Source organism: Ictidomys tridecemlineatus, chromosome 10 (assembly GCF_052094955.1).
Source record: "Ictidomys tridecemlineatus isolate mIctTri1 chromosome 10, mIctTri1.hap1, whole genome shotgun sequence".
Classification (NCBI taxonomy): Eukaryota; Metazoa; Chordata; class Mammalia; order Rodentia; family Sciuridae; genus Ictidomys; species Ictidomys tridecemlineatus.
In genome coordinates this window covers 50027424-50052600 of record NC_135486.1, presented here as the reverse complement: position 1 = coordinate 50052600, position 25177 = coordinate 50027424, and the positions used below count along the sequence as shown (strand labels likewise).

General features: G+C 39.4%; 1 protein-coding gene across 7 annotated transcripts in view; it reads left to right on the top strand.

Annotated features, from left to right (window-relative positions):
- The window catches only part of Nvl (nuclear VCP like), a 107369-nt gene extending 97261 nt beyond the window's left edge, over positions 1–10108 (top strand). For 4 of the 7 annotated variants that reach the window (XM_040276821.2, XM_005326517.5, XM_078022901.1 and 1 more), the window contains 3 exons: positions 1403–1491; positions 4181–4251; positions 9820–10108. In XM_040276821.2, coding sequence (XP_040132755.2) covers positions 1403–1491; positions 4181–4251; positions 9820–9864 — 205 coding nt within the window. In that variant the 3' untranslated portion in view covers positions 9865–10108. Of the gene's footprint in view, positions 1–1402; positions 1492–4180; positions 4252–9819 lie in introns of those variants that run through there. The other 3 variants (XR_013426572.1, XM_078022903.1, XM_078022902.1) reach the window with 1 other exon arrangement.
- Positions 10109–25177: the final 15069 nt, after the last annotated feature.

The window sequence follows — 25177 nt, the reverse complement described above, 5'->3', positions numbered from 1 at the left end:
CTTATCTATTAATTTATTTATTTAGTTTTGTTTTTTGATACTGGAGATTAATTCTAGGGCTGCTTAACTACTGAGTTTTTTGTTTGTTTGTTTGTTTGTTTTTTTTTTTTTTTAAATTTACAATCCTCCTGCTTCGGCCTTTGATTACAGGCATGTGCCACCACACCTGGTATTATAATAATTATCACTTTTTGAAAGAGACTACTATTGCCTCCAGTTATCTGTTTGCATTAGTTGACCAATGTAGATTTAACATTAGAGGACAGGAATGTATACTCCAGGATATATATTATTCTCAAATAATGTTAAAACCTCACACTTAGCCAAGCAACACATTGTATATGGTTAGTGATTTAACCTCTGGTGGTCTTTAGGTTTATGTGTTCTGTGTATCATATAATAAATAAAGATTATGTCTGGAAATGAGGTTTTAAATTATGAAATTTATGCTTTTTCTCAAAGATTCTTTATAAATTATTTTAATGCTATAATGGGCCATGGGCCATGGTATATGCCTATCATCCCAGTGACTCAGGAATCTGATGCAGGACAATTGTAAGTTTCAGACCAACCTTGGCAATTTAGTGAAATCCTGTCTCAAAAAATAAAAAGGACTGAGGATGTAGCTCTGTGATAAAGTGCCTCTGAGTTCAATGTTCAGTACCAAAACAAAACACAAAGAAAGGAAGCTTTTAACGTGGTAAAATTCTAACACCAATGCTTTTTATCCTGTAAATGTGCTAAGTAAGCATGTTATTCCACAGAATAATCACATAAATGAGGTATTGTTATGATGTTTTCACTCAGCTTGACATTGAATTACATGAAAGACTAGGCTTTGTGTTTCCCCCTTTTCAACTTGGAATCATGGATTTTTTTTTCTTTTTTCTTTCTTTATTTTTTTGCACTACTAGAGATTGAACCCCAAGGTTGCTCTACCATTGAGCTGTATCTAGAGTCCTTTTATTTTTTATTGTTGAGATAGGGTTTGGTTAAGTTGTTCAAGCTGGCCTTCAATTTGGGATCCTTCTGTCTTTGCTTTCCAAGTAGTTGGGATTATAGGCTTGCACTACCATTCCTGGCTCATAAGTGACTTTTTATACAAGCTTACTTTAGATATTATATAATATATGAGTTTATAAGGGCTAGTTACATAGCCCTTATAAGTAAAAATACTATGGTAAATACATGTGAATTTCTTCTGACAAGGTCTTTTATATTAATATTTGCTTGTGGCTGTTAGGAATGATTATTTCTCATTGGATTGCTTACTCCATACAGTTATAAAAACAGTGTCTTTCCTAATTGCTTAATATGTGGCCTTAGAAAATTGTCACCTTTTCCTTTAGGGGTTTTTGGAGTATCTAAGAATAAATAAATAAGAACACTTCTTTTATTACAGGGGTGCAGATCTCTCTGCTTTGGTACGAGAAGCTTCTCTCTGTGCCTTGAGACAGGAAATGGCAAGACAGAAGAGTGGAAATGGAAAATGTATGATTTTCACCACAATATTTCAATTTATCACTGAATAGTTAAAACCACTGTTGCCCTGGAAAATGACCAGCTTTTAGTATCTATTTTCTGTTACAATAATGCTTATATTCTCTAATGAACCTTTAGAAGCTGTTCTGTAATATTATATAACCTCTGTCTTTGATAATATAATAATGATAAATTAATCATTGTCTCTAAAATCAGTAGAATTATATTTTATCATCATACACAAGTGATTAAGTAGAAGCAAATCTATTCATTCTCTCCATTATGAGTGTTTCACTTATCAATTCTAGAAGCCCTCATCCTTTTGCTGAAGTATCATCTCCTTTTCTGTTAAAATACAATGTAGGAAAGAAAAAAAAATGCAGCCTGAATTGCAAAGGTTAGAAATATATGTAAGTTGTGGAAATTAGAGACCTTTCCATATTGGGACTTTCCTTTCAAAATACAAGGTGGGCTGGGCGTATAGCTCAGGGCAGAGCCCTTGTCTAGCTTGCACGTAGACCCTACATTTCATCCAGCACTATATCCCAGCATCAAAAAAACAAAACAAAATGAAAACCTACTGTTACTAATCAATCCATGTAGTCCACTATGCATTCATTTGGGAACATTTCAACAGCTTTGCAGCATCCTTCACTTTTGACAAAAGTGTGTTATGGATGAAAATTTTTGTGACCTTCATTCCAGCCATGCCATGTACTCTTTACTTTGCTGGTCTGCTGTGAATAGTAGTTTGGCCAGTTGCAGTTTATGAGTGTTTCTGCAATTTTGCAGAATACCTTTGTTCACGAGAGGTATTTTGTCCTCTGTACTTGTACTTTCATGGGAATGTCCAGTGTGTATTGCATGCCTGACTGTAGATTTTTAAAAAATGTCTTTATGCATTTATATTGATTTTTCTTTTTTTCTTGCATTGCAAGAATCTCAAAGCTGAATTCTTTTTATGGCTGAAGCAGCACATACTTAGATTAGATTTGACAACACACATATCTTCATTAAGATGAAATTATCTAGTCATGTATAGTGGCACACACCTGTATACCCAGGTACTCAGAGGGCTGAGGCAGGTTCAAGACCAGCCTTAACAACATACCAACACCCTGTCTCAAAATTAAATAAGGACTGAGGGTGCAGCTTTGTGGTAGAGCATCTCGGTGTTCATTACCCGGTGTACCACCTCCCCACCCCCATAAAAAAGAAAAGGAAAAAAACGATTTATCTGAATTTCTTTTTTTAAAGTGTTTATTTTTTAGTTGTAGTTGGACATAATACTTTTATTTATTTATTTTTATGTGGTGCTGACGATCGGACCTGAGGCCTCGCACATGTGAGGCGAGCGCTCTACCGCTGAGCCACAATCCCAGCCCCTGAATTTTTAAATTTCTTTTTGGAAATAGATAATATATCAGTGAGCAAAATTAGAATTTTGGGAGGGGGGTGGGGGGAGTTTTCAGGGATTGAACTGAGCCACATCCCAGCCCTATTTGTTATTTTATTTAGAGACAGGGTCTCACTGAATTGCTTAGCAGAATTTGTGATTCTTCTGCCTTAGCCTCCTGAGCTGGTAGGATTACAGCTATGAACCACCACGCCCAGCTAATTAGAATATTTTGTAACATGAAAAATCAGTATTCCATCTGAAAAATGAATCTGATCATTTTCTTAGTGTGTATTTGGTCACTAAAGACTAACAGACCCTAGCACATATATTGGTGTTGCTAGTATTAATTTTTTTGTATCTTATTTTATATATGTTTATGAAAATTTAAAAAAATTTTTTTTAGTTGTAGTCAGACACAATACCTTTATTTTATTTATTTATTTTTATATGGTGCTGAGAATCAAACCCAGGACCTCGCACGCGCTAGGCGAGAGCTCTACCCCTGAGCCACAACCCCAGCCCCTCAGCAACACATTTTATTTTCTGTTTAGGTAATAATTCTATTCTAATTCTATGGAGAAAACTTGTTATTTCTAATTATAAATTGTCACACGAGTTATATTAACATTAGAAACCAAACTGTATTTTAACATTATGTATTTTATTTCATTTACTTATTTAATGTGTGTAATTCAGTATTTTGATACTTTGGTATATGTATATTAAATGTAAATGATTTTCCAAGTCACCTCATACTATGTTGTACACTTTTTAAAATTTTTTTAAAGAGAGAGAGAGGAGGGAGATTTTTAAATATTTATTTTTCAGTTTTTGGTGGACACAACATCTTTATTTTATTTTACGTGGTACTGAGGATCAAACCCAGTGCCCCGTGCATGCCAGGCGAGCATGTTACCGCTTGAGCCACATCCCCAGCCCTACACTCTTAAATATTATGACATTCTACTTTCCTTTTCTAGTCAAATATATTTGAATCATCCTGAAAGAGAACAGTTTTGCTCCTTCTTTATAAATGTCAACATTGAGTTGAGTTAAGCAGAGCAAGGATGGCCTACAAAGGATTATTTATGAGTAATTAGTCTCTTTGGTTGGCACTGCATTATAAACTGATGAGTGGAATATTTCTTGCTTGAATACTCTTTGGGTAAAGAATAGAACCCATCTCATTCAGTGTCCTCAATTTTCTTTGAAAGCTGACATTTTCCAAGAGAAACTAAGTTATAACTCACAGTTAGTATTCTCTACTGAGAAGTATATATTTGTGCATTTGCTTCACAGGTGAGCTCAAGATTAATCATACACACTTTGAAGAAGCTTTCAAGAAAGTGAAACCATCTATATCAGTAAAGGTAAGAAACATTCTTCTGTATCTTAAAAAAAGATTTGAGGTCAAAGCAGTAGACCTGAACTCGTGATTCATAAAATATTTTGTAGATCATTTCTTCTGAAAGAAATTGCATGTTAAATTTTGACTTGGAAACAAGCTAAATAATGACCTTTATGTTTGGGGAAATTTTAATTTTTACCGAATCATAGTTCTACACATTAGATGTTCAGCCCCTGTTTATTTCAGAGATAATAAGTACTCATGTATGCTCCCACAGTCTCATAATTCTTACTCATTGATATTCAAATATTATTTGATCTACCCACCTTCCCCCTTTAAAAAAAAAAAAAAAACCAGGGGCACTTACCACTGAGCCACATCCTCGGTCCTTTTTTTTTTTTTAATGTTTTATTAGGGTCTTACTGAATTGCTTAGGACCTCACTAAATTGCTGAGGGTGTCTTTGAACTTAAGATCCTCCTTCCTCAGCCTCCGGAGTCAGTGGGATTACAGGCATATGTCACCGTGCCCAGTTACCCCACCATTTTTGACAAATAGTTTTTTATCTTCTTGGAGATGGACTGTACCCAAAGTAACCCTTAGAGAGTACCCTTATATTTCAGGGAGGTGGAAATACATTCACCACAAGGAGAAAAAGTGTTAAAAAAAATCACTCTGACTTCTTCCATAAAGTGCCAGGTTTTACATGTTTTGTCCTATATTCAGGTTTTCTATCTGCAGTAGACTAAAATAGTTGCTATAAGTGAAATTAGGTTATTGTGGTGATTATAGAAGGTTGGAATAAAAATGTCTAACCCTAAGAAATGTCTGAATTGGACACAGTTGTGATGTTTTATTTGTTCACTTGGGATTCATAAGTTTCCAGAATCTGCTTTAGTCATGAGGACCTGTTTCTTGACTGTATTAAAACTCCCCTTAAATCATTGGCCATTTATCACCCCAGATTCAGCAATTCTCATTATGATTGTTGATTGAAACTCTTTTTACATCAGGGTTCAAAACAATTGTATGAATTGAGGTGCTGTGTTTCATGCCCCATGTTCTACGTGTTATCTTAGTTGACCATCTTATGGCTTTAACTGAAGTGAGTAACCTGTTAAGGATTTGCGCTGGTGTGGTATCTTGTGGGCATATGACTTTTTCAGCTGGAGTAAGAACTGACCTCACCTGGACTGAGACTTTCACCATGGCTAGAAAACAACAGTCTGCTTTGAATTCTCAGCATCTTGGGTACTAGAGAAAATGTTTTTCTTTTACTGAAAATCCTTCAGTAAAATATAGTCTTACTAATTAGAATCAGTTTTGTAGGGGATATTGTTGGCCCTTTTCATTCTGATCTACAAGAGAGTAGGTCACAATTTTTCTTGCAAAGATTTGATGGTGTACATTTTTTTTTAAAAGAAAATTATTTTTTACTTTGATCCTGCATTTTAGTTGTCACATTGTTAGAACATATGACTTAGCTCCACATTTGTCACTCTTCAGCTCTAGCCTTACTTTCTACATTGAAATTGTACAAGCTTAATTGTACCATTCCTTGAGTCTTGGACTTTGTCACCAGCACTGCTGTCAAAGTACAGAACATTTCTATCCGTTCAGAAACTTCTGTGTTCTTTTGTAGTCAAAACCAACTCCATAGCCAACCACTGATCTGATTCTGCCACCATAGTCTCACTTTGCCTGTCTTAGAACATTTTTTAGATGGAATGGTAAAACCAATAGTCCTATCTAGCTTCTTTCACTCAGTGTGATGTTCTGAGATTCTTCTCTGTTGTTCTGTTTTTCAGTAGTTGAGTCCATTCTTCTGAGCAATATGCCTTTGTATAAATATGTCACAAGTTTTCCTATCCTTTCACCTATTAGTGGACACTTGGGTTGTTTCCAGATGTGGCCTTTATAAATAAAACAGCTGTGGATATTCTGCGCACACACATACCTACACACACACACCTATTTACATGAATATTTGTTTTTATTTCCTTAAAGTAAAAAAACTAGATGGAATTGCTGGGGTATGTAGTAAGTGTGTGTTTTTATACATACACTTTAAAGTAAACATCAGCCTGTTTTTCACAGTGGCTGTTCCATTTTATATTTTTGCTCTCCTTTCTCACTAAGAGTTGGATACAGTGAATCTTTAATTTTAGCTCATTAGCCATTCTACTGAATGGAAATATCTAGTATCAAATTGTGATTTAAATTTCCATTTTCATTTAAATTGTGGAGCATATTTTCATGCTTATTGATCATTTGTATATCTTATTTTGTATTCTCATCTTTTGCTCTTTTTAAAAAATTAGATTTTTTTTCTTAATGAATTGTAGATAGATTCTTAATTTTTCCCAGGTTGAAGTCTTATCAAATACACATTGAGGACATTTTTTCCTAATGTGTGGTTTATCTTTATTCTTTAAAGGTACCTTTGAAGAACAGGATTTTTATTGTTTGAATGCTGTCCAATTTTTATTTGTTTTGCATGGCTTATGTATTAAGAAATCTCTTATGCCATAAAAAATCTGGTATCCCAAATGGTTAAAATTTTTAATCCTGTATTTTTTTCCTTTAGAAATACTATAGTTTTAGGGGCGGGGTTGTGCCTCAGCGGTAGAGTGCTCTCCTAACAAGTGTGAGGCCCTGGGTTTGATCCTCGCACCACATAAAAATAAATAAATAAAGGTATTGTGGAAAAAAAAAGAAATAATATAGTTTTAGCTTTACGTTTGTATGTATTTCCATTTCAAATTACATTCATCCATCAGTATGTGTGGGGTCCTGTTCCAAGACCCCCATAGGTACCAAAATCAAGTTTGTTATATAAAATGACATTGTTTGTAAACTGTGCACCACCCTTCCATATATTGTAAATCAAATCTAGATCATTTATATTACAAAATGCTATGTAAATAGATATTGCAGTGTATAGTTAAGGAACTTATATGTTCATATGTCATACAGACTCCTTTTTTTGCGGGGTGAGATATAATATTTGTATTTGATGTCAGGTAGGGATGGTAGTTACTTTTTCCCACATAGCTATCTACTCTGGCTCTGGTTAAAAGATGATTCTGTCCTTCAGTGAACTATCATGCTGTCTATTTATTAATCACATATGTATATGTATGAATTTATTTTGGCACTGTTTCTCTATTCATTGATCTTCATCTCTATACCACTAGGTCTTTTTGCCATTGTCTAAGTCATTACAGATTCATAATAAGTCTTGAAAGTAGGTTGAGTACATGCCCCAAGTTTGTACTCCCACCTTTTTTCCTTATCTATTTTAGGTCCTTTGAATTTCCATATAATGTTGACAGTTGGCCTATCAATTTTTATAGAAAAAAAACCTTATGGGATATTGAATGACATTTTATCGAATCTGTAGATCAGTTGCAAGAACTTAGGAACATCCCTTGGAAGGGTATATGTATGTTCTAGTAAAATGTGACTTTCTGTTGTTTTTTCGCTATCTTTGGTGAATATGTCTTACACTTTACATATTGTTTTGGAAAGCATCAAGTGAGTAAGGATCTACTATTTATCTATTTATTTATTTAGAAAAAGGCATAGTATTAATTTTGAGTGAATAATGTAAAGAAGATAACTTAAATGGATTATTATTATTTGAACCTTTAAAAATAAGAAATATCATCAAGGTCAAGAGTCTTCTTTCCTTGTTTGGCTTACTTAACTAATCTTAAAGATTCTTCTCAGAGTAGTCATAATGGTTGCTCATGGGGAGGGAGACTGAGTGAGTGGAGGATGACATTTCATATTTTAAAATCACAATTTTAAAATATTTTAAAAATCACAGTTGTAAGTTGAAGGAGACCAAGGTAATGAGAGTTATTTCTGGGAAAGATTATTTTTATTTCTGTTGTTTTGTATTTTCTAATATGTTTGTAATAGATTTGGGGGATTGGGGTGGATCAGGGACTGAACTCATGGGCACTTGACTATTGAACCACACCCCCAGCCCTAGTTTGTATTTTATTTAGAGACAGGTCTCACTGAGTTGCTTAGCACCTCGCTGTTGCTGTGGCTGACTTTGAACTGACAATTCTCCTGTCTCAGCCTCCCGAACTGCTGGGATTATAGACGTGCACCACCACACCCAGCATAGATATATAGTTTTGTAATAAAGTTACTTGTAAAAAAGGATTTTTTTTTAGTCTGATTAAACAAAAGATGCTTAAGATAACTTTACTATGTTATTTAGTGGTGATGTTGAGAAACAAAGGCCCTTTAGTCCTATTTAAGAGTTAAATCAGTATTTTCTTAGTTCCCTCTGAAACAATTTGAAAGTTACTTGAAAATTTTACTTCTTTCAGGAAATGTTTTTCTATTTTGAATGAAATATTTACTCTGTCTGTGTCTCAGGCTGTCAGTGCTGCTGTCTCAAAAATACCATAAACTTGTTGGCTTATAAACAACAAGCATTTGGCCATGGTATAAGGAAATAGACATACTCTTACTCAGTTGGTGGGTTATCCATCATTCCAGCCCTTATGGATAGCAGTTTGGCTTGTCTGCCAAAATCACAATTATAACAATGCATGACCCAGTTTTCCTTTAATTTATCCTCAAGAAAATATAGTAAAGATTAAAACTTTAAGTATTTGTATTATGAATTATGATATAACTTTTCTAAAACCTAAAGAATATCTCCCAAATATATCATTAAATAAAAAATTTAGGAATTGTATTTAGAAAATACTGTAGTATTTTTTGTACCAAAAAAATAAAATAATAAATTATGACATTTGCTTATATATGTAGAAGGAGAATCTGAAAAGATAAATTACATTGGTTGTAGGGGAGGGAAGTATAGGAGAGTCTTTTTCCATTCATATTTTTATATATTTTTAAATCTTATAAATATTATATACTTATCCAGATGAAAACTTTAACATAGTTGACTTTTAAAATAGATTTTAAAGGGCCAGGATACAAACAAAAACATGCAGCAAGTGTTTCTTTCAGATAAATATATAGGAGTAGAATTACCACCCAGCTTAAGAGATTAAGAGATTACATCACACACCTTTCAGAGTGAAATAAAATTTTATAGATTGGCAGCACCAAACAGTACCAAGATGTTAGGCAACTAGATTGTTACTTATAAACATAAAATGGTTCAACAACGTTGAAAAACATTCGTACTTTCTTGGAAATGTAAATTACACTTTAAGAATTTTCTACTTTTGCCTTGTGTTTCCATCTGGATTTGTGATACTTTAGAATTATACCTGCTTTACTAATTAGATATGGGCATAAGAATCTCTTTGTTTGTTTATTTTAGCTTTATTTTAAATTTGTTTTTATGTGGTGCTGAGGATCAAACCCAGTGCCTTACAAGTGCTACTAGGCAAGCACTCTACCACCCAGCCACAACCCCAGCCCCTCTTGATTGATTTTTCAAGGCAAAGCTTAGTAGACAGTGATGAGAGTCATGTCAAATACAGATACATTCTGAGGTCCTAAGTGTTAGGGCTTGAACCTGTGAATTTGAGGGGTTTACCATTCAGCATATTTGTGATCAGCTGTATATTCTGTTTCTCTCCTCTTCTCAGGATCAAATGATGTATGAAGCTCTTCATCACTCCCTCAGCCGGTGACATATTAAGCAGTTGCTTGCAGGAGTCCAGACATCAAGCTAGCAGAGAAAAATACCTGCTCTGAAGTACCCACTTTCAGTTTGACCCAGATGTGGTCTCATGTAAACATTTTTCAAATTAATGAACTGAAGCTAGAGCTGAAGATTGTTCTCATCTGTTCCAAATCCTTGTGGGAATATTCTCTATTTTCTCTTTAAGACAAATTTTTTTAAAACTGCCAAAATAAAACTTTATTCAAATGGAATTTTTATTTTGAATCGGTATACCCAAAAGCTACACATTTTTTCCCCTGAATTCTCTGAAAGTACATGTCCAGCCCAATGCCCCTTCTCGCCAAGTACATTCATGTAGACTTCCTAAACACTAGGATATTCTACATAATCAACCATCAAAATCAGGATATTAGTATTAGCAGTTTGCTGCCATCTAATCTTCAGGCCCTACTCAAGTTTCTCTAGCTATCTTAGTGAGTTGTTGAGTCTCTCTGGTCTTATAATGTGGAAACATTCCTCTGCCTTGACATTTGCATACACACTCACCCCCACATACCTATTTTCTTTATTTGGACTTCATACATTTTAAGCACATGCTCCATCACTGACCTAGAAGTGGATGCCCATGTTATATTACAGACAGTCTTCCAAGACCAAGGTAAATGTCAGGATGGGAAAAGTAAGTGGACTTTCAGGAGCTTCTCTCCACCTTCATCTGCACAGCGGCTCTTCTCCCACATCCTCCTCCCACATCCATCCAGTGGAAAGCTTCAGTGCTTCTCTAATTGTCCTCAGAAACTGATTACTTAGAAATGTTCCTGAAATCCATCCCATTGGTTTTCACAGCACCACCCTAACATAGGCTGTCATTACCTTTCAAGATTCCTGCTATGGCTCTCAGGAGTTGAGGCAGGAGGATTGCCAGGAGGCCAGCTTCAGTAACTTAGCAAGGCCTTAAGCAACTTAATGAGACTCTGTCTCAAAATTTAAAAAGGTATGGATGTAGCTCAATAGTAGAGCACCTCTGGGTTCAATCCCCAGTAACAAAGGGGGTGGGGAACAGTATTAGTGTACTTTGATAATGGGGTGTACTGGTCCTCTGAATTCTAAGAGTAACCTACCAGATACCCACACAGGCCCAAGTGAGGATTTGGTTCTTTCAGGTACTTTAAGAGAGACAAAAGCAACCTTGAAGTTCTTGAAAAGGAACTTAGGCACTTATTATTACTGAGACCCATATATCAGAGGTATTAACCTATAGCATGCCTAAAGTTAGATGTTGGTTAGCTGTATGATCTGTAAAATTGACAATAGAAGCAAGAACCTGGAATCAAGTGAGACTGAAGGACTTATTAAATTTTTCCTTCTATTTTCCTGGAACTCAGGCCTAATGTCCAGATCCTTAGCCTGGAAACTTTTGCTGCACCAAATTCCACTTTTTTGCATCTGCACTGCAAAGCCTAGGTTTTCCATTTCTGTCTTTCTACTCTTACCCCAGAGTAGGGAAGTGCTAACCTAAGTTAACCCTTGACTCACCTAATTTTCGGCCCTTCCTACTTTTCTGAGAATTCATTCATTTTGATGGGTTCTGTGGAGTCAAGAGGCCCTTAGAAAAGTGGTCTGAAGTAGTTGAAGCCCTCCATCCAAGGCATACAGGTAGCCTCGTCTATCTACCTCCTTCCACCATCCCCAGGAAACTATGGGAGGAAGTGCCTCCACTAAAATGAGAAAGTCAGTGAAGGGAAAAGAAAGACATCTCCAGAGAGATGGAGATGATAAGGAAGATTGACAGAGGATAGCAGTATTTTCCCCGGAGGACCACCATTCCAGGCTGTGCTGTCTCAGGAGACAGACTCATTTAAGATTATGACCATGGAGGATCCAACTGCTTTGGTATTTGAAGACAAAATGCCCAGGTGTACCAAGTCCACTACATACCCTGCTTCTCAAAGAGTACCTGGGGACATTGATATTCCTTCCAGGCAAAAAATCCACAGTGGCCACTGACCTTTGACCACATTTTTGCTGGATAAGCAATACCTCATCACACCCTGGATATTGGCACTCCCAGAAGGTCTCCAGAGACCTGAGAAGAGCTGAAGCCCGCACCTGTGCTCAGCTTGTCTTCTGGAAGCTTGTACCTCACTAGAGCATAATTGCCCTTCCTTGACCAAGCCAGGTCTGTGATTGCTGCTCAGCTTCTCAAAACTCAACAGTGTTTTTAAGATTTGCTTATAAGGAAGATAATTAAGAAGAAATGCAAGAAAGTAACATCTGGATAGTGGTCAGTGGGAAGAGGCATGCGATTTTTTCTTTAAAAGTGATTGTTCTTGAGGCTGAGGTTGTAGCCTAGTGGTAGAGTGCTTACCTAGCATGTGTGAGGCACTGGTTCGATCCTCAGCACGACATAAAGATAAATAAAGGTATAAAAAATACAATAATATTTAAAGAAATGTTCTTTTTCTGAACCTGTGTAAGCAAATGGGGTTTACTTCTCTAAGCTGTACATTTGTATTTTGTACTCTTTTGTATTTATGTCTCATAATAAAAGCAATTTTTAAAAGTTGCATATTGCTTTTGGAAGAATAAATACAAGTAATTATTTCTACTGAAATAATTGACTGAGTCAGAAGTGATTCAATTGTGTAGATGGTTTCATGTGAGCCGCTGACAGCTTTAACTCAGCTCAACTAGCAGAAAGCAATCGTCGGGCCTGTAAGCCTTGGATTTCTGCTACCGTTGACTCACTGAGCAAATGAATCTGCCTTCAGGAATATGTGCAGTTTAGTCAAGCATGGCACACACCTTGGAGGCCGAGGCAAGAGGATCACAAGTTTGAGGCCAGCTTCAGCAATTTAGCAAGACCCTGTCTTAATTAAAAGAAAAAGAGAGAGAGAAAGAAAGAAAAAGAGGTCTGAAGATGTAGCTCAGTGGTAATGTATCCCCTGGATTCAATCCTCAGTACCCCGGCCCGCACCCCCAAGTGCAGTTCAGACAAGCATTTGTGCTCACCTCAATTTCAATATGAAATACACATGGTAAATGTAAGAAGTACAAAAGAAAAACTAAAAACTGATACCTTTTGTCCCCATGCTTTGCATGTTTCCTTCTTCCCCTGTAGTCAAGTCCAATTAGCTGGCTGTTTGTTGAGTCAGCACACTAAGAATTTCTTCTGTGTTAGTCACATAAATTGCCTCAGCATGTACAGTCTATATATATATGTATGTAATATATACACAAATGTACATATGTGTGGCTATTAGGAAATGGTAAAACCTTTAAGATGTGGGCCTACCTGGAAAAAGTTAGATCATAGGGGAGGTCCTTAAAAGGGATTTGGGATCCTACCCCTTCCTCTTTCCTTTCATATCGGCCATGGAGTAAATGGATGTATGTCAACTCAACCTATGATGTACTGAGCCTCCACAGACTGAAAGCAACAGGGCAAAACAAGCAAAAAAACTACCTTTCCTCTTTTCAAATTGCTATATCTTAGATATTTGTTATACTATTAAGGAATGGAATCCCTTTTGTATGATGTATGATCTACCCTGAAACAGTAAGAATAGAATATTTATCCACAAGGTGGTCAAATGTTAGAAGATGGTAGTCCCAGGTTTCCAAAACACCTTCCAAGGATACAGTTTCAGGTATTTGTGATATAAAGCAGCAGGGTGAGTTGTGGAGAGAAGTGATTGGCAGTAGGGGAAAGTGATGTAATCAGTGTTCTGCATATGAGTAATCAAGTGTGGGCATCTTCCTGGGACACATCCACAGAAAATGGTGTGTTTATGTGTTCTCAGGGTGGAATATTCAGTTTCTAACTTCAAAAGTGACCCTTTGGACACCTGTGTGAGAGGTGGGTGGTTTCAGCCAGTTTGAGATACTTCCAAGTTCCTGATAAAAAGTTGGACAACTGTTACCATCTTGACCCATGAAAGATATTGTCTGTAGTAAAGCAGTGGGACTATGTTGCATGACTGTTACCTCTAAACTTGACAACAAAGCAAATAACTAAAAGCAAATGAAGCTTAAGAATTTTCTGATTTTTTTCCCTTCATTTACAGTATCACCTAGGTGACTGACACATGCAGTATCATTCAACCACCACCCCTCATCTGCCCTTCACTGTGACCCACAGGAGCCAAGAACTTGAATGCTGGGCAGTGAGTGGCAAGGTCCCACCAGGGAGATGTCTCCAGTACAGTGAGAAGGACAGAGCTGCAGTTATAGACCACCATGCTGGCCTGTGACAGGCTTGAAAGGAAGGTCAGGGAGCTGCACGTCACCCTTGCACAAGGTGGGGGCAGGCCAGGTACCAGTATTTTTTATGTGGTTCTGATGAAGCAGCTGGTGGGAAGGCTAAGGGAAAGTGGCACAGCTGGGAAGGGATCCAGCCATTGTCATCTGTGCAGAACTTTCCACCTTGGTGCCCTTTCTCCTCATGAGGTAGTGATTTTACAATCAGAGTGAGCACCTGGGGGGACAAGAGAGGTTCCAGAAAGACCTCCTTCACCGCCAACTTTGATGACAGACAAAAGTCACCCCAGCTGAGCAGAGTGCAGTGGGGCATAGCTAATTGGCAGGCTCAGGCGGGAAGATGGCTTGAGTCCAGATATAGAGGGCCAGACTGGGCAGCCATGTGTTTTTTTGTTTTGTTTTGTTTGTTTTTTGTTTTTCTTTTGTTTTGAGTCGTGGTCTTGCAGCCGTGGGATTCTCAATGACTTGTACACCTGTTTGCTACTTTTCTGTGAATATGATGAGTTACTTTAGTAACTTAAAAATGAAGTGAACCCTTGCTCCCTAGCAGGCTAACAGACTGTGCTAGGAGCCACAGCAAAAGTATTATGATACATGGCACCTTTGTTTTAGGTGACTGCCAGCTAGCCATTGAGATGATATGATTATGTTAAGATTTACATTCATATGGAAATTGGACTCCTGCTGTTCACCTAGCCTGCTACGGGACTCATGTTACGGGACTCCCGGAGAGTTCCCATTGGTTGGGGAAGGATAGTAGGAGGGAATTTCCGGGGGAGGTCCGGGCCCCTGGTTCCGGTAGAAACACACACGTGTATGGACCGGCTTGCTAGCGGGACGCACACGGGTCACTGGCGGCCTTTTTAAAATAAAACTTTGTTTCTGCTCAAGCGGCTTATGATTCTGTGCCCAGCTGGGTTGCGGCAGACTGTTCTCTGGAACCTAAATTGGCAACCTGTCCCTGGTTCCTTGCACTTCTTCCTGTACTAACCAAAACCTGTCATTAAGAGCATTTAAGTCTGGGGGGCTGAGGTTGTGGCTCAGCAGTAGAGTGCTCAACTCAAATGTGAGAGGCCCTGAGTTCAATACTGAGCACCACATAGATAAATAAAATAAAGATATATATATATTTTATATATGCATTTAAATCCTCTCTCCTTTCAAGGGTCACCCACTTCTGCCTTGGGCCACACAGGGGTTATTGTGTAAGACTTAAACCTCTAACCTTTTCAACATTGTGCTCTGTTTCCTTAAAGGGCTTCAGTGGTAGGACTAGCCCTACTCTGCCTCTCTAGCTCTGGACAGGTTCCTTTCACTGCTTATATGTCACTTTGTCAGTGGGCAAACAGGAGGTTAGTGTCACCTCCGTCCCTGAGACAGTGAGGGACCCTGAAGTTTAGGCCCCTAGGAATCTCAGAAAGGCACAAGAGAGGTGGGTGTGACATCAGGGAGTGGCACAGCAGATCTGCAGGGCCTCCTCTCCTCATTGGATAGTGACCCTTGTGCAGAGGCCTTCCTGGGTCTTGTTGCCTAAGGACTTTCCCTGCCAGAAGTGTCCCCATAAGTGGCTCTCAACAAAGATGGACAGGAGTTGGTGAGTGTGCACCTAGCCTTCCTCACTCCTCAGGACTTAATTTTAAGAATCTTGTAAAGTGCTGATACATGATAATACACAAATGTGCAGCCCCATGAAGTACTCTAAGGTGACACTTGCATAACCATTGGTGGGACTGTTGTGAGGTGCATTCCCCTCAGTGTCCCCCCTTGCCGACAGGGTGTCTTGTTCCAGGACTTGGTGTCTAGATGACTGGTTGCCCCATGGTTACTTGCTCCTTTACTGACCCACCTCTTCTGACTTCTTCCCACTCCCTAACCCTTGTCTTGGGATATCTTCCAAAGAAGTCACTGTACCCAGTGGTTGTCTCAGTGAACACTTTCTGGTAAAGCTGAAATTCAGCCAGTTGCTGAGGACAAAGATAGGTGTTGAGAGCTGAGTGTGGGGATGGAGCTGCTGTGCAGGGGTCCACATGGAGGGAGCTGTGGAGTTCCTGACTCTCAGTGGCCTTGAGTGTGTACACAACAGAAAAGAAGCTTGCCTTGCTAGGACACTGTGTGGGGAGGGGCAGGCACATGGGAGAGGCAGGCAGGAGCCAGGTCCTTGGGGCTTCCCATCCTGTGGGATGTGTGCATCCTGTGGCAGGAAAGGCCTCTCTTCCTCTTTCCTTCTCACCACCCAGAAGGTTCAGTTTTGAAAACCCATTTCATGTGGCCATTCCAGTCCTGGACAAGTGTCTGTGCAGATCAAGCAGTGAAAAGACCAAATCTTGTCCACATGGGCTTCAGGAAATGCGCAGGTGTGAATTGCCTGGATCCAGCTCTAATGTCTGTCGTGTTGGCTGATCATGGAAGCCCAGCTCCCATTGCCAAAGCTCATGGCCTGAAGCTCCGCTGAGGGGGAGGCATGAGGAGGGTGGGGGTAGCTGCAGAGTAGGGCCTTGTGAGCTGAGCGCCTCCTGCCAGCCCCCTCAGCAGCACCTGCAGCCAGCCCACAGGTCTCTCCAGCTGCCAGCAGACAGTGAATCAAGGTGTTGAACCTGAGCCTGTCTAAGGCAGGGGAGGCTGTGCCTCCAACCATGAATAATATTTGTCTTTGCTACTATGTGTGTGTGACTTCTATGGACTGTTTGTTGTGTATATTAATAGGAAAAATTAGAGAGTTTTACTGTATTAAAAATCCTCTAGTCGAATTTATGGGAAATACATTTCTGTAAATGTAAAAGAAAAAAGTGAAATGTTTTCTAGGTGCTGGGGGAGGGAATGGAGAAGTATTTAATGGGTACAAAGTTTCAGATTTACAGCATGAAAAAGTCAGTGATTGGTTGTACAATAGTGTGAATACATTTAATACCTGAGCTGTACACTATAAACTGTAGCAATGGCAGAGTAGCAGGATATAAAATCAACACCAGTAAATCAGTTATATTCTGATATGCTAATGATGAAGCAACTGAAAAAGAAATTAGGAAAACTATCCCATTCACGGTAGCCTCAAAAAATAAAATACTTGGGAATCAATCTAACTGAAGAGGTGAAAGACCTCTATAATAAAAGCTACAGAACACTAAAGAAAGAAATTGAAGAAGATCTTAGAAAATGGAAAGACTCCCATGTTCTTGGGTGGGCAGAATTAATATTGTCCAAATGGCCATACTGCCAAAAGCACTATGCAGATATAATGCAATTTCTAGTGGAATTCTGATGTCATTCTTCATGGAAATAAAAAAGCTGTCATGAAATTCATTTGGAAAAACAAGAGGCCCAGAATAGCTAAAGAAATCCTCAGTGAGAAAAGTGGAGCAGGAGGCATCCACTTAAATTATACTACAGAGCTATTGTAACAGAAATGGCATGCTATTGGCATAAAAAGACATGAAGACTAATGGAACAAAATAGAAGACACCGAGACAAACACATAAACACAGGTATCATACTAGACAAAGGTGCCGTGAAAATACATTGGAGAAAAGATCCCTCTTTAACAAATGATGCTGGGAAAAGTGGAAATCCATATGAATTAAATTGAACCCATATCTCTCACTCTGTACAAAATTCAAAGTGGGTCTAGGATCTAGGCATTAAACCAGAGACCCTGTGCCTACTAGAAGAAAATATAGGCCCAACTCTTTATCATATTGGCTTGGGAACTGACTTTTTCAATAAGACTCCTAAAGTGCAAGAAGTAAAATCAAGACTCAATACATAGGATGGTATCAAACTAAAAAGCTTCTTCACAGCAAAGGAAACAGTCATGAACGTGAAGAGAAAGTCTACAGAATGGGAGAAAATCTTTGCTGCCTTCACCTCACATAAAGCATTAATCTCCAAGATATATAAACAAATAAAAAAATTTAATACCAAAAAAATCCAAATAGCCCAACCAATATATAGGCAAAAGAAACTGAACAGACACTTCACAGAAGAGATACAAATGGTCGAGAAATATGTGAAAAAAATTTCAATATCTAGCAATTAGAGAAATGCAAATGGAAACTACACTGAGATTTCATCACACTCCAGTCAGAATGGAAGTTATCAAGAATACAAGTAACAGACTTGGGGTTGTGGCTCAGTGGTAGAGCGCTTGCCTGTCATGTGTGAGGCACTGGGTTCGATTCTCAGCATCACATACAAATAAGTAATTAAAAATAAGGTTCTTCCACAACTAAAAAAATATACATACTTAAAAAAGAATACAAGTAACAATAAATGTTGGAGAGTATGTCAGGGAAAAGGCACACTCATATATTTCTGCTGGGTCTGCAAATTGGTACAACCACTCTGGAAAGAAATATGGAAATTCCTCAGAAAACTTGGAATGGAACCACTATTTTACCCATTTATTGCACTCCTTGGTATATACTCAAGAGACTTTTTAAAAAAATACCTTTATTCTATTTATTCATTTGTATGTGGTGCTGAGGATCAAACCCAGGGCCTTACATGTCCTAGGTAAGCATTCTACCGCTGAGCTAGAGCCCTAGCCCCACCCAAGGGACTTAAAAGCAGCATACTACAACATTGCTTCCACATCAATGTTTATAACAGCTCAATTCACGTTAGGTAAACTATGAAAGCAACCTAGATGCCCATCAACAGATGAATGGGTATAGAAAATGTGGTATATATACAAATGGAATATTACTCATCCATAAAGAAGAATGAAATTATGCCATTTGCCTGTAAATGGATGGAACTGGGGACTATCATGCTAAGTGAAATAAGCCAGTCCCAAAAACCTGATTGCCAAATGTTCTTTCTGATATGTGGATGCTAGCATACAATGGGGGTAGGGAAGGGAAGAATAGAAGTTAATTGAATTAGTCAAAGGGAAGGAGGGGGAATGAGAATAGGAATGACAATAGAATGATTTGGAGATATATATATATATATATATATATATATATATATATATGTTTATATATGAATACATGACCAGTGAAACTCCACATCATGTACAATCACAAGAATGGGATTCTAATTAGAACAAGTTATACTCCATATATCAATAATGTATCAAAATGCACTCTATTGTCATCTATATCTTTTAAAAAAGTGAAAATAAGTAAAGTGTAGCAATGGTATAATTTATGTTTCATGTATTTCACCACAATATTATAAAAAAGAAAAAAACTTCCAAAATTATTCAGACCAAAGTTTGGACATCAAGCATTAACTGCTGTAGTTTGGAACCATTGTGACCTAACCACTTGCTGCTGGACCTGTCCCAAATGACAGCTCCAATATCCCCTGGCAATGAGAACCAGCACATTAAAGTCCACCCAGGGGAGAAAGAGCTGTGTCTTTCTCCTGTGATCACCAAGCCAGGACACAGCCTGGGAGTAGGCTGGCAGATAAGCTCAGAGAACCTACCTGCTCCAGTCACACAGGCCATGCAGATCCCGTCTTTCATCCCCATGGCTGCTCTGCCTCCAACTGCACTCACAGACCAGAGCTCTTCCTGTGCCCTGTGACTGGGTTTGACTGCTGAGGCTTGTTAAACAGCAGCTAATCATCCTCCTGGTCATGAGGAGTCATCTGGTTTAGGATCTCACAGTGTACAGATGTCCACCTTTCTTTCTTGTTGACAACCTGGGCCTCCCTGGTTTGGCCTTTTCCTAGCATGGCAATTGGATGACGGAAACTTGGCTTTACAGACCTGTGGGGTTTGGACGACCCATGTGTCTAGGCTAGATCTGAAAAATGTTTGGTTAAGTGTGAGCTCCAAGCCACAAGCTCCTGACCTAGCTTCTGATTCAGCATTTTCTGAGCAGTTGAGTGTGGAAAGAGCTTGGGGAGTTGACTGCACACCCCGTGACACACTCTCACCCTTGCTGAGAGCCATGGCTTGCCTGCTTCCCTTATTCCTGGGGATGGTGGAACTGATACTATGACTACAAAACTCACATGTGCTGGAGTCTTTAGGAAGAATACTCTGAATTTGAGGAAAATGTTCATTGTCAGATCCTTTCTGCAAATTAATAGTTTGAATTTCGACCCTGGATTTGAATTATAGCTATTTGGCTTTAGACAGGTTGCTTATTCTTTCCTATTATTTTCTTTAGCTGCATAATGAGGACAATACCTGTGTGAGGGTTAAACAGACCATAGGTAGACTGACACAGTGGTTGGCACAGGGTAGAAGTAAGGTACTTGAGTTCCCAGTTAAAGTTCTTTGAAGATAAGCTGCACATTTCTGTACCTCGTGCTTTAGTTAAAATAGTTTGGATCCTTAATATATAATTCTGTGAGGTAGGCTAAAGTTCTCTCTACACCCTTGTTTATGTATGAATTTACTCAGCAAACTTTTCCAAAGCCAAGGTAACCTTCAGGGCACCAAGTCCAAACAGGCCTGGAGCAATGTCACTGTTTTTCCTCCATTGCAGCCATGGGCTTGAGCTGGTTACAGGGAATAGCTCACTGTATCTCCTGGACTGTGGGAAGACAAACAGGAGTGAAGGGGCCCAGCCCTCACCACAGAATATTCTCCCAATTGTACCATTTCTGACTGAAATTTCTCGATTCCCACATGGATACATTATTGCCCAACTCCTCACTGCATACATGAACAGACAGAGGTTCTTTGTAGATGCAATTGAAGGGTGATGTAAGAGGGTATTGGCAAGAGCTTGGGCTTAGAACAGGGTGGTTCACTTCATGTTTGGATTCTGCCTCCAGCATCAGATCAAACTACTCACCTTTTGGCAAGTAGCAAATTCTTTGATTCTTTCTTTAAAAGGGGATAAGATAATTTATTTTCTATTATATAAATTAAAAGGACATAATGGTGCTAAATTGGATTGAAATAGGATGATCATTTTCCTGTATATGATTACACCTGTCTGAATCTGTGAAAAAGGAGACAACAGAGGAATCAAAGGGATGCATCCATACGGTTCTCCTATGGTCAACTCAGGGTGCTTCTCCAAAGTGTCCAGGGGATTATGGCCTGAGTGTATCCAGAAACATAGTCAGGTAACTCCAAGCTGATTTGCTAAGAGCCAACTCACTTCCCAAAGGACTGATGTTTCTGAGATTTTCCTATAACCCTCTCCTCTGCCCAGCCCCAACTCGTAGTGGAAACAAAGGGCTGCAGACTGCTTTAAGCAGTCAAAATCTCCCCTGATGGTCCCAGGGCTGGGCTGGAGCTGAGGAATGACAGAAGCAGGTGCTCTGAGGGAAAGCATACCCGGGCACACAGAAAACATCATGCAGCAGGGATATGAGGCCTGAGGGGCAATATTCACGTGATTTCGATAACCTGACTTGTTTTCATATATGTATTTTTGAGAAGGTAACAGGAAATAAAGAATTGCTATTACAAAATTGAAGGGTGTTAGAATTAAATTAGAATCTGAAGTTGTTCTTTTCACTCAAAAAGAGTTCTCAAAGTGTTTGTGGCGGGGATTGTGAGGAGATGCCAGACTGATGTATGATCATGTCTCTGTAAAGTAATCCCCTCATGATCTGGGGTGCTTCCCTGGGACCTCTGACCCCTTGGGTTGAGGAGAATCCTTGGATAGTGAAGTGTAAGGAAGATTCCCCAGGGACTCCACTCTGGGAAGCAGAGGTGGGTGCAGAGGGAAGAACTCCGCCCTGAGAGGTGGGGATTCAGAGTTCAGTGAGTGTGGACAGGGAGGCCTCTAATAGGCTGTGTGAGTAGGCAGGGCCTTCTCCTTGTTGGTTCTGAAGCAGACATGAGCTTAAAAATAGGAGAGATCACACGAGTGTGTTTCTTCTGAAGAAGATAGAAAGGAACTCACTTTCTGGCATATGGAATGCCCAGCCTGGAGGGGAAACAGGTTTCTCAGTGTGTGGTTATGGCCAAGTGGGGGATTACTATTCAGCATGGGAAGGAAAAAGGGGGTTGGGTGGAGAGTGTGACACCCTCTTATGCTAAAAGAATTCTCGGCTGCTCATTGAGGCTCACACCACTACCTGGACAAATGAAGGGTCATTCTGGGTCTTATGAAACTCCCCAAAGGTTTGTTGGGGTAGCCTTTGAGAATAAGCTCACAGGGGAGGGGATTACAGAGGCCCTGCTTGGATTGGAGATTGCTGCTCCACAAGGATTTATCATCTCACTGTTGACAGTTGGATTCCTCCATCTTTCACACAGCGTCCATTCAGTCCTTTCCCCCAGGAACTGCAAGGATAGAGATGTGTGCCTGCTAACCAAAGGTCTGCTTGTGATGTAGGGCACCTTGTGTTTCCTTGGGTTCCACCTTCCTTCCCAGAAGGTGCTGTTTATACTAGCAGCCCCACCCGGCCACAGTTCCCAAGGATCTCCAAATTGTACTTTGCACTGGGTCTTGTCACCAATTCACATTTGTGAGAGCCACTGCCTTCAGAAATACAGTGAGGTGACCACTCAGTGCCACCTTAAACCTCCCCTTGGTGGAGTCCAGTTACTGGCTTCCTGAGCCATCTGTCAATACAGCTGAAACTTGGCAGAATTAAAGCTGTCCCTTTTTTGGATGATACTGCCAATTCTTGTTCCTGTATTATTAGTAGTTTTCCAAGCAAACAGTACCTCCCTGATCTGACCTGTATATCCACATATTGTCCAATCCTACACCTATTCCCTAGTCTGGAATCCCCAGCTGTCCTAATTTTCCATTGCTAATGCTCCCCACCCACTGCTGACACTATAGCCACTGCAGGGCTCTTAGCTAATCAGCCTCAAGCCTCACCTCCAGATGGTTCAGTGCCCTCTCTTCCCTCTACAGGCTTCTGCAGGCTGGTCCTTAGTCTCAGAACTGAATACAGAAAGGATCTAAGGTGATCGTAACACTTTTGGGTTTCTTCCCAGCCTTAGGTCATCAGACTGTTCTTGCTTTATTGCAAATTATTGAAGCTCCAGGAAGATTTGCCTAACAAGAAATAGCACATTTCCTTGTACAATGAAAGTCCTTCCAAGTCAGCAGGGCAGGTAGCATAGAAGAGGAGCATAAGGTTTGACGAACATGGGTTTTGGCCCTGGCTCCCATCCTGTGTCCTCAGGCTAATCACCTGTCCATAGAGCTTCAGTTTCTTTAAATGGAAAGTGTGGAGCTAGTTTATTAGTCTGACAGGAGTTAGAATGCTAATCTGTATGTACTGTCTGGCAGAGAACTAGGTCCAGATATGCACCCTCCACCCCATCATAGCCGCATATCATCTCTCCCTTTTTCATGAAGTCCCTTATTGCTGAATTCTGAACAGGACATGCATTTCCCAGCACTAAAGCCTCAGCTCCTTTGTTTGGCACCCCCCTTTATGTTCTCATTCTCTAGTGCAATATTTGGTGAGGAATGTACAAAATGAACGAATGAATGGATGTGCTTTTACTATGGATTCAAACATGACTATTTCATAGTTGAATTTTATATTTGAAGGATATTAAAATAACATCCCCAAACACAACTCCCAGAGAGAAAGGAGAACATTGTGGCCTGGGAGGAGGGGGGGGATTAACACAAATATTCATCCCTTCCCATTGACGAGTCCTGAAGGAAGGAGGTGAATATTGAACACTGGGCCCTGAACTCTCACCCTTTCCCATTGCTGATGAGTCCTGGAAGGAGAAAACCAAATAATGAAGCTCTGGGTAACAATGGATCCCAAAGGAAGAAGATAAGCCGTGAGCTTCATGCTCTGGGCTTTTATTCTTTCCCAGTAACATTGAGTCCTGAAGGGAAGGCAAACAAATGAACTCTGGACTCTAAATTTTTACCCCAGTGACAATAAGTTTCAAGCTTTTATACTTGTTTTCCTGAATTAAATTTTTAATCTGTAGAACTATTCCTGACTGCCTAATTGCATGTCTGCAGTCTCCAATGATTAATTTACACTGTTTAGTGTAACTAAATCTGCTAAGATTAACTCTCAGTGTAACCTATGAAAACTCAGACCCCTTCTGTAACCAGGGGCCATTTTCTACCCAGAAAGTGAGCCCCTCTGATGTCTGACTCTGCTGATGAACAAAAGGCATTGCTGATCCATGAAGTCTGTTCCTGTCCTGGTTATTTGTGCTTTCATTATGGTATCGAAACGGTTTTGGTTATTTTTGCTTACAACATTGTTAAGCATTGGGGAAAAAAACAGACATCTATACAGAAATGTTTTTCTATGGGAAGTCAGTGGACTGAGTACCTGTTTGATAGTGGGGCATGTGTTTGATTGTCTTTCTATTTTGTTTGGGGCTTGGAATTGAACCCAGGGGTTCTCTATCACTGAGCTACATCCTCAGATTTTTTTTATTTTAGAACATGGCTAAGTCACTGAGGCTGGCCTCGAAAATTTGATCTTCCTATCATACTCGCTGGGATTACAGTGGTCAGCAAGGCAGTGGGAGTGAGCACCTATTTAGTAACAGAACATGAGGTTTTGATTCTCTTTGCCATTCCCTGGGCTAACCAGACAAGCCATGGGGAGCCTGGTCAAGAGTTTTGATACTGGAGTTTCAGTGTGATTTTCAGATTCTGTTTCTGCAGAATCTGATGTACTCAGTGTGACCTTGGACCAGTTACTTAATCTCTCTTAGCCTTGGTTTTCTCATCTACAAAATGAAAATATTAATTCATCATAGAATTGTTGAGACTTCAATAAGATTATGCAGGTAATCACTTGGTATAGGTGAAAAGTATGGATTCTCCAGAAATCTCTGTTGTTTTTAATATATACATATACCCTCTGTTTGGACTGTTTTAGATAGAGCTTCTCAAGTTCAAGGACTCTCTCTGGTGGTCTCAATCATTTATCAAGCAATTACTCCAAGTCCAGCACTGACCTTGTAAGGTTTCAAAATAGAGAAACAGAAGATCCTTTCTGCCCTTGAGGAGTTACAACCTCAGGGGAAAACAAACAATGTCTATTTACAGAAAGTATGGTTGAAGACAAGACAAAAGGGATGTAAACATTGTCCTCAGGGTCCAAAAATGTGGCACCTGCTGTATGGTGGAGATGGACCAGGGAAGGCCTTGAGGCTTGAGACAAGATAATCAAACCAGAAATGGGGAATG